At 49.1% G+C, this 13,389-nt stretch overlaps 1 protein-coding gene across 1 annotated transcript in view; it reads right to left on the reverse strand.

Moving 5' to 3' along the window:
* The window catches only part of Dnaaf5 (dynein axonemal assembly factor 5), a 51,429-nt gene extending 43,027 nt beyond the window's left edge, over positions 1-8,402 (reverse strand). Inside the window, exons 1-2 of the mRNA XM_026405675.1 lie at positions 7,807-8,402; positions 6,559-6,743 (exon numbers count right to left, since the gene is read on the reverse strand). Coding sequence (XP_026261460.1) covers positions 6,559-6,743; positions 7,807-8,368 — 747 coding nt within the window. The 5' untranslated portion in view covers positions 8,369-8,402. The remainder of the gene's footprint in view (positions 1-6,558; positions 6,744-7,806) is intronic.
* Between the last annotated feature and the right edge of the window lie 4,987 nt (positions 8,403-13,389).

Genomic DNA, 13,389 nt, shown 5'->3' on the forward strand with positions numbered 1-13,389 from the left:
TGCTTGTGCATTTGTACTAGGGGTGCTGCTCAGCCCTTGGCTCCAGCAAGGCACACAGATGGGTCATTCCCAGGCCCTGAGGCTGCTACCTGGGACTGGGGCAGTGCCCTGAGCTCTCTGAACCTCATTTTAACCTGGGGAGAAATGAGAAAGAACAAGTTGTCACTTGGTCCCAGCAAGAACTAAACACATTAGGAGAGGAGAGCACCAGGCACAGTGTGTGACACCCAAGAGGGGCTTAGCAGTCCTCACTCGCTCTCTCACTGTGAGGCACAGAGTAGGTGGCCAGGTTGGCACAGTCCTGGGAAGTCAGGAAGGGCACAAGTTGTCCAGAGTTCCCATGGACAACTTCTGCAGCTTTTTGTGAGCCTTAACCATTTAAAAACTAATTTTATTATTAATGTTTTACTGTTAACTAATATGACACCATTATTAACCAAAAACAACACATAAAGACCTGAGAAAAAAATAATCTCCTAACCATGATAGCAACTAGCAAGTGCTCCACCATGGAGTCCTCCTCCCTCACCACCTCACACTCCACGCCATGTGGGTTGCTGCTGATGAATAAGGTGCCTCGGGGCTTACCAGAGCTGAAAGGTACTAATTTATGGTCATAGAGATAAGGGACAAAATCAAGGTTCAGCCAATTCCACATGCTGCCAACATGAAACAAAACCTGCCAGTCACAGGGTTTTCACTGAGAAACCAGCTGCAGCCCACCCTGTGCCCACACAAAAGAGCAGGAGGTGCCATAGAGGGAAAGGCGCTCATGCTCAGCTGACACACCAGCCGGGTCTGAGCACTTGCAGGAGCCCCGTAACAGTCACCTGCCAGGATGCACAGGCAGCAGTGTGAGCCTGGGGCAGGTGAGCTGCCCCTCTCCTGGCGCTATGACAGGGTCTGGTGTCTGGGTCACCACAGATATGGCCTCTTCTGTAGAAATGAGAATTCACACATCATCCCTCATGAACCAGGACTGTGGGAAGAGTGGGGTTGGGGCCTCTCTTTCCCATCAGCCTCTAGTTAGCCTAAAAAGCCTACACAGTCCAGCCAGCACAAGACAACGCCACCCTGTCAGTCCCCACCACAGCAGGGAGTTGCCACCTGACTATGCCAATTTTCTTATATAAGCAAAATGAACTCTTGAGAGTTACTTGGTCACAGGTCAGGTTTGTGGATCACAGGGTCACTGGGATGGAGAATGTCACACTTGGTACCATCAATATAATCAAACGGGTGTAGGGTATACCCAACCCCCACAGCCTAAGGGCAGGAATGGCCGGGCAGGGAGGGTGGCCATCAGTGTGGTTCCCTTGTGGACACTGAACACACCGCTACCACCCAACCCTGCTTCTTTCTGCTACCCTGCCATCTGTGCTGCCCCTGCTGGCGGCAGGAGGGACAGACACATGGCCATGTTCCCTGGCTACAACCACGAGTGCTTTCACAGCCACTTACACAGGAAATACCCAACAAAGGCCTCACAAGATAACAACACTCACTGGTCTTTGAAAAGTAACCACAATGCACCAGCCTGTAACAGGCACAGTTCCCTGAAGGCCATCTTGCCAGCTAAGACACCTGAGGCAGGACAAGAGCAATGCCTGATAACCCTTGGTGACAAAAAGAACCTCCCTACAGGGAGCAGCCCTGCCCAGTCACCAGCCCAAGGACAACTCAAAACCACAGGTCCCAGGAACCTCATAGGGTTCAGATGCTACCCAGTGACCTAAGCCGAGAGCTACAGTTAATGAATACCCTATTCTCACTTTTTCACTGTCCTTGGGATCCCCAGGGAACAGAACTCCAGAGCAAAGACTTAGAGCCAGACACCCACATTCTGGGCCTGCTCTGCCACTTTACAAGCATGTTACCTGAGCTGCTTCCTCAGGGGTGAGACGGAGACTCTTCACTGAAGCTACAGACTAAAGTGATTTCCAGACCCTCACAATGTGGTCCAGTGACCTCAAGTTCATCAAGCAGGCTGCAGGACAGCAGTTGCTGCAAAGTTTTCTGGAAGGCAGATGGAGTCAGGACCTTCTGCACAGAGGATGTGGGGTCCCAATGCAGCCCTGGTTGTTGGGGTTTTGAGGAGTCAGCAAGTTGCTCAAAGTGGACTCAAGGACAAGGGCCACACAGCTGATCGAAGAGTGAGAAGGCAGCACTGGAAAGGACTCCACAGGCATCCCCACCAACAAACCCACACTGGTGTGCAAGCTGTCAAGTGACCAGAAAACAACATTCAGAATCCCACAGCAACCAGCCTGGACTCCTGTAAGGAGCAAATCAAATCCTACCAAGTCAAATACTACTCCTGGGTATTATGCAGTCCCCGCTTGCCCTCCGCTCTGGGCTTCATTCTAGGCTGCCCCCTCCAGGTGCTGCATGGCCACCAGTGGGAGTGGTGCTCAGAGACGGACTCCTCCTCCTCCAGGAACCTTAGCCTGTCCCTTTAGTCTAGTTGGGCCAGCTGAGGCTGGAGAAATAAGAAAATAAAATAGCCTAATATCGGGGAACACATTTTGGGGGATATTAAATCCAAAAAAGAATCATGGACTGAAGTTTTGGAAGAGCCCATCACCAAAGAAAACAGAATGCTGCCTTGAAGACCCCAGCAGGACAGTAATCAACGGGTGACATCTTCATTATCTGGCCCAGATGTCACCCAGAAGCCTGCAGTTATGCAGGGTGGGCCACATTAACTGTGCCACAGGGGGATGCTCTATTCCCACCTGTATTAAAGACAAGTCCTCCAGGATGCCAAGGTTAGGGGGTGTCTTACACCCATGTCCTAGATGAAAAGACAGCGATGGCAGCCATTTTAAAGACAGTGTTTACAAAGTAAGTTACATACATAGCTACTGATACATGGTTACTGATTTGTAGATAGCTGTCAATGGCCTTTCCTATTTATAGAAAGCTAATGATACAGTTGTACTATTTACAGAGAGCTCCTGACATATCTAAAATTTGCAGATAGCCATGGATACATAGTAACACTGTTTACAAATAGCTACAGAGGCAGAGTGTTAACAGCTGGCTGTTGACACAGATGTCTTACTTACAGAGAGCTCCCAATACATAATTAGTCCACTATTCTGAGGAATGACTTGGCCTGTGACACACAGAAACCAGATTCTCTGCTGGCTAGGCTCTACTCCACTCTTCAGGAGGTGAGGGCCCATCCTGTGTGGCCATGCTGTTTTCACTGGGATGGGTTCTGTCTTCTGCAGCCAGGTCATGGATTAGTGGTGGTGCTGACCAAGCACCCTACCCTGTCTTCTTCCTCCGTAGAACCCACCCAGTTGGATTCATTAGATTCAGCCTCAGCTGGCCCAACAAGACTAAAGGGACAGGCTAAGGTCCCGGGAGGAGGAGGAGTCCGTCTCTGTGCACGGCTCCCATTGGTGGCCGTGCTACACCTGGAGGGGGCAGCCTAGAATGAAGCCCAGAGTGAAGGCCAAGCAGGTGCTGCATAATACCCAAAGTCTGCCCCACATGCGGACCCCAGTGACACCCTCACCTTGCCACCTCCACGCCATTTCCCTCCAGAAAACCTGCATCCTGCTAAAACTCGCCTTACAGCAGTGGCCCTGAAGTGGAGCCAACACAATCGCTTCCTCTAGTTCTCTTGCTCCTCAAGATGGAAGAGGAAAGGAAATAGCACTCCTGGCTTCCACAGCTTCTTTCCTTTCCATCTTTCCACAAAATTGGACCAAGCCCTTGGCTTGTCCACACTACTTATGCACACAGGTTAACAGAGCAAAAACTGCACCTTAAACCATGCGAGGTGAAGGTTATAATGTGCAAATTCTTAGGAATATTTTCGGGGAAAAGGTAAATTCATATACGGTAAGGAACCCGGAGATAAGCACATGAAAAGATGCCTATGTCACTAATCATTAGGGAAATGTAAACCACAAACCCCCTTGGATGGCAATAATAATAATAAAATGAAAATAAGCATCCATGAGAATGTTGAGAAACATTGAGAAACACCTGTGCACTGTGGAAATGTACAACAGCACAGCTGCTGTGAGAAACACTTTGGAGAGCCTGAGGAACCTAACCATGGGGTGATCATGTGACCCAGCAATTCCACTCCCAGGTATTATCCAAAAGAAGTGAAAACAGGGACTCAAATACTTGTACACATTTCATAGCAGCATTGCTCAAAATAGCTCGAAGGTGGAAACAACCCAATTGTTATTAACAAACAGATAAACACAATGTGGTCCATCCTCACAATGCAATGCCACTTAGCCTTGAAAAAGAATGGAGTCCCAACACACGCTCCAAATATCAAAGGAATGGAGACTTGACCCACTCTACCATGTGGATGAACAGAGCAAACAGGAGACACATGGAAGATCACATATTGTAAGATTCCATTTGTAAAAAAATTCAGATTCATAAAAGTCAGAAAGATTAGATGGTTGGCCAAATTATATTGTTATATTATGTGCATATGTATGGATATGTAATAAATCCCATCATTAGGTATAACTATAATGCATCGGTAAAAAATATGAGGGAAAAAAAAGAAAGAATAGAGGCTGACATGGTCTCAGTGGAGGTGGGCATGGGGAATTACTGCTTAGTTGTTAGAGAGTTTCTGTTTGGGAACATGAAAAACTTAGATAGTGGTGACTGACCCATACATTGTGAATACAATTTAAAGTAACAAATTTACTACTACATGTTTTATAAAATTATACTGTAACATACCAAAATTCACTGACCACTTCAAATAGGTGAATTGTTTGGTATGTGAATTATAACTCAATAAAGCTGTTTAAAAACCAAAACTGGACATGGTGGAACACGCCTGTAATCCCAGTAGCTTGGGAGGCTGAGGCAGGAGGATCACAAGTTCAAGGCCAGCTTGGGCAACTTAGCGAGACCCTGTCTCAAAAAATAACAAATAAAATAAACAAACAGAATCACTTGGTGCTTTGATGGGGGCAAGATGGCACCTGGGGGGACTCCCTATTGCATATGACAATATCTGACATGCAGGATTCCTGTGAGGATTAGCTGGGGTGGTGTGTGGACAACACACTGGCAAACACTTTTGTCTCAAGAGTAGGGGCTTGCACCTGGATACAGCGTCTCAGAGTAGCTCAAGGTGACCAATGTGAATGGGCTCAGGTGGCCAAGGATGTTTTCTAGCTGCTCTGGACAACCATGATTACTGCTCCTTCCATCCCACTGACCACAGCATGTGCCCCTTTGCCATTTTTTCTTTGTGGGACAGAGACACCCTTAGCCAGCCTTTGCAGCTTGTGAAATTTCCACAAACCACAGTGGCCTCAGGTTAAAGACACTGTGAACTAGATTTGCCAATCCAGTGCTCTGATCACCACCAATCAGGCTTCTGCCTGCCTGTCTCCAAGTGGGTCCCAATCCCCAATAGCATGAATTGTCCCTACACTTCTGACTACACCCTCTCCTCCCAAAATAGGTCCTCCAACCACAGTGGATTTTCAGTGAAGTTTGCCTTGGTGAACTAGCACATAAAGGATGTTTCTGCTAACTGAGCACACATGGTTTAGATTTTTTTTTTCAAAGAGACAATAATTTAAAAATAATTCTTTCCCATGTCTTTTAGAATGAAGAATAGCACTAACATGTTAAAACAACTTGGCTCCCTCCAGTTCCTCAGGATATGAAACAGCAGCATCCTATGAACAAATGATGAACATATGAAATCTTGAAATGTAAAAATCCAGTGAGTTAGTCAAAACTAGCAAGTCAGAGCCAGGCACAGTGGCACATACCTGTAATCCCAGCAGCTTGGGAGGTTGAAACAGGAGGATTGAAGCCAGATTTACAGATAGGTAGTTAGTGTAGTAAGGTAAATTGGGTCTAATATAGAGTAAGAGACCATTATTGAGAATGGAGTCTGGGAAATCAGAGCAGCACTTGGGGAAATTGAAATGTTCATGTCCCCAAGGTCTGGAATGCATCCTAATGAAACAGCTCCCAGCAAGCAGGGAAGTATTAATCAAACCACCCCAGGCCTTTCCTGCCCAGATTACTCCTCCAGCCCACCTATCTCCCACCTTTTGGGTCTTCCCACCTGCATTCTATCACTGCAGGAGAAAGGGAAACAAAGGACAGGAGTGTGGGAAGCTGAAAGAAGACCTTAGCTATAATAGAGGGAAGACCTCACCCTTTCGAGTCCCCTTCTTCCTCAGGGGAGAAGCCTTTTCTGCTGTCCTTTAATAAAACCTTCTACTTTCCACTCTACACTTGCCTCAGCATGTGGGGAAGCAAGGACTCGTTACCAGTAAACAGCGGGAACAGGATCATGAGTTCAAAGCCAGCCTTAGCAAAAGTGAGGTGCTAAGCAACTCAGTGAGACCCTGTCTCTAAACAAAATACAAAATAGGGCTGGGGATGGGGCTCAGTGGTTGAGTGCCCCTGAGTTCAATCCCTAGTACCATAAAACAAACAAACAAAAACCCAAACCAAAAACAAACAAACAAACAAAAACTAGCAGGTCAGCATGCTTCTAGAGGACACAGACTGTCCAGCAGAGAAATCCCTTACCTGAGGGACATCATCAAAGAGCCGCTGAGCAAAGTGGGAAAGCACGTCATCCACAGACTTCCCGTTGCCAAACTGGATCACTGTGCCTGTAGCTTCAATGACAGCCACCCGGACCTTCCAGTGCTGATGGGAGATGGTCTGCATCAGGGGGCCAATCAGAGACTCCGACTGCATGTGAAAGTGTTCTGTAGGGTGGGAGGCATCTGTCACCACAGCTTGCCCAGCATGCCCCACTTAGCCACTGTGGGCCACCAAAATATCAGACACCAAACATGTTCCTCTTTCCACTCCTGGCCTCACCCCTCACTCCATCCTTCCAGTTCCTGGAAGCCTTCTCTGTTTCTTAATCTGGCTGATCCCTCCTGTTCACATATTTCCAGTTTAAAAGGTCTTCTTTCTCTTTCCAAATCCAACCTGCTACAAGGGAATGCCCTGATTTGATGAGAGCTGGCGGAAAGGTGGAGAATGGACTAAAGGTAATCAGGAGAGAAGCAACCACCTACATTCAGGACTGCAGGCCAAACCAGAGACAAGCGGACTGGCAGTAGAGAAACAAGGGCAAAGTGGATGGGCTGACCAGTGTTTCTCCAGGTATGACTGGTAATCTCCACCATGAAGATAACGTGAGAGAGGCTGCCATCAATACCAACCAACTCAAGCCAGGCTTGGTATATGGGCACCAGTGGCAGATGTGGGGATCTGAGATGAGAACCATGCTATTAGGCCTGGACAGGAGCCACAAGGAACACATCGGGTGTTGAAGGGCTCACCCAGAAATGAGTATGGGGCTGGTGTGGTGATGAGGTCACCAGTTCATCTGGCTTGAATTAGGAGTCTGGGTAATAGGAAGGGGGCAGGGATCATGATGGGGGCTCATGTAGTCTGGAGCCAAGAGGGACTGGGGTCACGGCCTGGGTCTGAGTCAGAAGGATTCATCACCCCACGTGGGTCAGTGGGTGTGAGACTTCAGCAGTAAGGGACAGGGCTTATGGAGCGCATTGGGAAGAGGGGGGTCTCTGGGATCTTAAGACGCAGGGGATAAGGGTCATAGAGCGTGGGTCTGGGTCAGAGGTCCGAAGGGCAGAGGTTGCGGGGGGGTGGGGGGAGCTCATCCGGCATCCCTCCGGGGTCGCGAAGAGGGATCAGGGGTCACGGAAGGTCGCCCAATGGGAAGAGCGTGCGTTTGCAGCGGTAGGGGGAACAAGTCAATGAACGTAGGTCAGAGGGGCTGAGGATGCGGCAACTCACCTGGTGTGGCGCGCGCCAGGGCGGAGGCGCACTTGCAGCTCTCTCGGCGCACCGCGGCGAAAGGGTCAAGTAGTGCGCCCCGCAGCGCGCGCACAGCGTCGTCTAGGTGCGGAGCGAGCGCGGCGCCGCCTAGACCCACAGCCGAGTTGAGTAGCTGCACAAGCGCCAGACGCAGTTCCTCGCAGGGCTCTGGCGGTGGCCGCGCGGGCTCGGGCCGGGCCAGTCGCGCGGCCAGCGCAGGCATCAGGCGCGGCAGGGCGTCGCAGGGCCGCGCGGCGCGGCGCAGGCCCAAATCCAGTAGGTGCGCGGCCAGCGCGCGGCAGCCCTCGGCGGGGTCGGCCAGGAGGCGCAACAAGCGCGGAAGCAGCAGGCGCGCCCAGGGGCCCTGGAAGGTGGTAGGGTCGGCGCCGGGCGGCACCACCTCCTCCAGAGTGCGCTGCAGGGCTTCCAGCGCACGCCGCCGCCCCATCTTGCTGTCCGCCTCCAGGCCCGGGAGCAGGCGTCCCAACACGCGGCTCAATTCGGCCGCCTCGGCCGCCTCAGTCTCCGCCGGCGCCGCCATCTTTCGCGCGTTGCCCGTCACCAAGGGAACCGGCCCTCTTACGACGGTCGCGGTGCGGATTACGGCACGACTTCCGGCCGGCACGGCCTGAGCGGCGGCAGGGGAGGAGCTGAGAGAAAGCTTCTAGGAGGCCGAGTCGCGGGGCGGGGCTGGAGCCGGGTGGCCGGAGTGAGCCGCGTCTGGGTAGATTGTGCACCGCCCGCGTGGACCGTGGGGGACCCTGCGCTTCACCCTGCACGGTCCGGCCCCCTGTTCATGCGATGAGCCGCCGAGGGTCCCCAGGTAGTTGCGTACCGGCAGCCAGGCAGATCCCGAGATGAAAGTGCTCCAAGGAGGACTGAACTTTGTTTCCACGTTGACTCTCTGGTTGTTGACGGTGTTAACAGGTAGTCCTTGTGTTTTGTAAATGTCTCTGGGAAGTCTTCCGAAATCGTTTTTCTTTATTTGGTTTATTTATTTTTATGTGGTGCTGAGGATCGAACCCAGTGCCTTACGTGAGAGAGGCAAGCGCTCGCTCTACCGCTGAGCCACAGCCCCGCCCCGAGTCGTCTTTCTTTCCTCAAACCGGCGTCTGTTGGCCAGGCACCTTCGGAGACGCCTGTGAACTCTTGACAGTGCTGACATGGAATTCCCGCCTTCCCATCCTAGGGTACAACAGGAGGAGAGGGACCGAAGTGGAAAAATTCCATGCATAAATGTGACTGTAGAGGTCCTAGGAGACCGAGTCTAAACATGATTGGTCCAGATATGTCAGAGTGCCGGAGGAAGTGGTATCAGAAGTGAAGTATGAAGAATAGTTTTGGTAACCAGGGGAAATGGACTTGAGGTGGCCAAAGAGGGAGGGAATTGCCCGGGCAAAGGCCTTTGGTAGGTGTCATAGACTGCCTGTGTCCCCCAGATTCATATGTCAAAGTCCTCACCCCAGTACCTCAGAACATGATCTTGTTTGGAGACAAGGTCTTGGTAGATGTCATCAAGTTAAGATGAGGTCATTAGAGTGAGCCCTGGACCAGTAAGATTGCTCTCCTCATGAGAAAAGGAAATTAGGGATCAACTGGCACATAAGGAACAGCCTTTTTAACATGTGGACAGTAGCTAACAAGCCAAGAAAAGAGGCCAGGAGGAACCAGCCCTGCTGCCACCCTGATCTGGGACTTTAGCCACCAGAACCGTCAGGTATCAGTTGTGACTTGGGAACTGTGCAAAGGAGACTTGACTCCTCCCAGGAGAGGAAGACAAGCTTCCTGTGGGTAGAAGGGAGGGGATGTCAGCAAAGCCTTGGTCAGGGCTGAGGAAGGGTCCTGGGTAGGGCATTGGGGATCAGTCATTTTAAGAACAACCGTGGCCCTGCCCAGGAACAAGCTGGGACAGGCCAGAGGGTGGCAGTGAGGCCCTTGGAAGGCTGTGGTCAAGGTAAGCAATAAGGAACATCACCTTCTCCTGGCCTCCCATTTGACTACAACTGTGTGCCCTGTTAGTGACTTGATAGCCAGTAAGGAAAGGACTTCAGTATTGGGAATAGGAAGATACACAGTCCAAGGGCCCAGGACTGGAGAGACAATTGTCCCACAGAGCTCTGGGTTTCCTTTTTCTCCTGTATATGTTCCTTCACTGGGTGCCATGCAGAAGGGCTAGTAGCCATCGACAGGAAATCTTCAAGTAAAAGCCCCTGTATCTGGCCAATAGACTGGGGAAGGAGATGCCCAGCTGAGACCTACAGGGGAGCAGCAGACTCACTCTACAATCTGCCCCCAGTACAGTTTCAAAGCCCCTTGTTCACACCAGGGTGCAGACCACACAGACAGCATCCATGAGGCTGAGACCTCCAGACCTTCTTGGCAGCACAAGGAGGCTCACTACAAGCATGTTTTGCACCTTCCCACAGCAGAAGGAGGCTCAGCAACACTGGGAGGCCTGATGAACTGCTCTCTCACCCTGTAGACAGCACCAGCAGGGCCAGAGGATAAACATAACAGGAAATCAATGCAAGGGCTCCGAAGGCACATCTGCAGTGGACAACAGGACACAAGCAGGCCTGAACCTACATGCTGCACCCAAACTGGCTGCCTGTGAAGGTAGAGTATTTTAAATAGAATCAGCAGTCTCTATCCCTAATATCTGCCATACATTTGAAAGTCACTTATACCAAGAACCTGCAAAACCAAGGGGAAAACAGCCAGTGTGAATGCCCAAATGAGTCAGATGTTGCAATTTGCCAAGGACCTTAAAGTTGTCATAAAAAGTGCCTTAACCAGGCACAGTGGTGTACTGGTACCAAAAAACAAAGAAACAAACAAACAAAAAAACATACCTTAACAAGCAGTTACAGGGCTGGGAGTGTAGCTCAGTTCTTTTATTTACAAGTCTTTTGTTGCAAGTGGAAAAAATAGGATATTTCAGCAAAGAAAAGTTATGGAAAAATAAAAAAATGGAATTTGAATAATATTGTCTATCACTGGAAGGATGCAGTGGTAGAGATGATAGAGCAATAGAATTTACTCAATTTGAATGACAGAAAATAGAGGGAAAAAGTGAGCAGAGTCTTAGGTCTGTAGGACAATAATCTGTATCACCAGCATCGTGGGATGAGAGAGAGCTCATGACTGAAACTCCCCAAATTTATTGAGATACAAATTCACAGACTCAAGAAGCTGAGTGAGCTTCAGGATAAGCCCTTCAGAAACCCACACTGAGTTTGGCATGGTGGTGCACACCTGTAATCCCATCAGCTTGGGAGGCTGAGGCAGGAAGATCACAAATTCAAAGCCAGCCTCAGCATCTTAGTGAGGCCCTGTCTCAAAAAGGGCTGAGAATGTTGGTCAGTGGTTAAGCACTCTGGGTTTAATCCCTGGTACCAAAAAACAAGACAAAACAAATAAACCCACACTGAGACACATCATGATGAACTTCTGAAAACTAAAGACAAAAAATAATACCAGCCAGAGGGAGATTATCCATTGCCTGAACAGCAGTTTGATTAGCAGCTAGAAGGAAGGGGTATTACGAAAACTGCACTGTGAACTTTATCCAGCAAACATCCTTCAGGAATAAAGATGTTCTCAGAAAAGGGCAAATTAATGGCATCTTGCTAGCAGACCTACCTAGGAAATGCCTAAAGGAAGCACCCTAAATAGAAAATTATACTAAAAGGAGGCTGGGACCTTTAGACTGTCAAGAAGCACAATGGAATGTGTGAAAATGGAAGTCAATGTATTTCATCCTTTGTTGCAATCAGTGATAGGGTTTGAGTGGCCCCAAGCCTTCATGTGTTGAAATTTAAACTCTACCATGTGGTATTAAAAAGGTGGAAATTTGCCTGGCGCAGTGGCCCACACCTATAACCCAGCTACTCAGGAGGCTGAGGGGGATCACTGGTTTCAGGCCAGTCTGTATAGCTTAATGAGACTCTGTCTCAAAATAAGACAGGTTGGGGATGCAACTCAGTACTTGTCTCACATGTGAGACCCTGGGTTTGATTCCCTGTCTTGGGGAAGGGAGGAGTGGAAACATTCTATGGTGTTTAGTTGGAAATCTTTGGGAGGCGATTAGGGTTAGATAAGGTCATTAGGTAGAGCCCCATGATTGAATTCTGGTGGCTTTATGGGAAGAAGGAGAGGGATTAGAAGATGCACACACATGTACGCAAACATTTGTGCTTCCTTTCTCACCATATGTTGCCCTGTATCACCTCAGCACTCTGCCCTCAGAAGGTGGTCACTGAAGGCCACCCCTCTACCTTAAACCTCCAGAACTGGGACCAAAATAAACCTCTTCTTTATAACTCATTCAGTCTGTGGTGTTGGGCTACTGGAAACAGACTTAACCTCATGATTTTTAATCATATTCCATAGTTCAAGCAAAATTCACACTGATAAAGTGCTTGGTGTACATGGAGGAAATATTTATGATTACATTTAAAAGCAAGGAGGGTACAGTAAGTTTTTCACACTGTCCTTGGAGTAATAAAACACTGGTACTGGTAGACTAATCCATTACTATGTACACATTAATATCAGAACAATACTGAAAACATTGAGCATGGTGATCTACTCAAAATCATAAAATAGAATTCTGAATATGTTCAAACATTCCACAGTAAAGCATGAGAGAGGGAACAAACACAAAGAGTAACAAAATAGCAGACCATAGCCTTCCTGTGCTAGTAATTGAAATGTGAATATCCTGAGCACACCAACTGGGAGACTGGCACAGTGGATAAAATCCATGACCAGAATATTTTGTCTACTCTGCTGAAACTCCCTGCAGACATGAAGACATGGTGGATTGAAGGATGGGAAAGTGGCCATGTAAACACTGAAACAGAAGATGCTAGCTATGCTAATACCAACCAGGGTGACTTCAGAGCAAAGGACATTTCTAAGGGAAGAAGGACACTATCTTGGTGATTAGGAAGCCACAACTATCCTAAATGTGTGTATCAAACAACAGGTTTTCCAAATAAAGCAGGTGTGGCAAGGTGCGCCTGGTGACAGGAAAATGAGAGAAATCTGCTGGAATGGTTGGAGACGTAAACTCTCCAGTCTCAGCGATTGCTAGGACTACTGGACAGACAGCAGCAGCAATCGGGGGATCCATTGACCTTGGCAGAGCATTCCCTCCGCTGTGAATTGGATCTGGAGTGTCCCCCAGGGGCCCTGTGTTGGGGCATAGACCCCAAGGTGGCACTGCTGAAGGTGGTAGAAATAAGAGGTAAGGCCTGCTGGGAGATCTTCCAGTCCTGGGGGCCTGCCCTCCTGGGGGATTGTGGGGCCCAAGTTCCTTCCTCTTCCTCTCTTTTTCACTTCCACATCCTGGACCTCAAAACAAGCCTTAGCAAATTTAAAAGAATTAAGTCATACAGTACATGCTTTCTGACAATAATGGAACCAAGTTGAGATCATTAACGAGATGCCAGCCCTGCCCCTTTGCAGGCCTCTGTGAGGGAGAGGAGCCTGTGGGTGGCCTCTGAGGAAGTCCCCAGGTCTATAATTGAAAAAACAAACAAAAAAAAAAAAAAAAAA

This window comes from Urocitellus parryii, chromosome 9 (genome assembly GCF_045843805.1).
Source record: "Urocitellus parryii isolate mUroPar1 chromosome 9, mUroPar1.hap1, whole genome shotgun sequence".
NCBI lineage: Eukaryota > Metazoa > Chordata > Mammalia > Rodentia > Sciuridae > Urocitellus > Urocitellus parryii.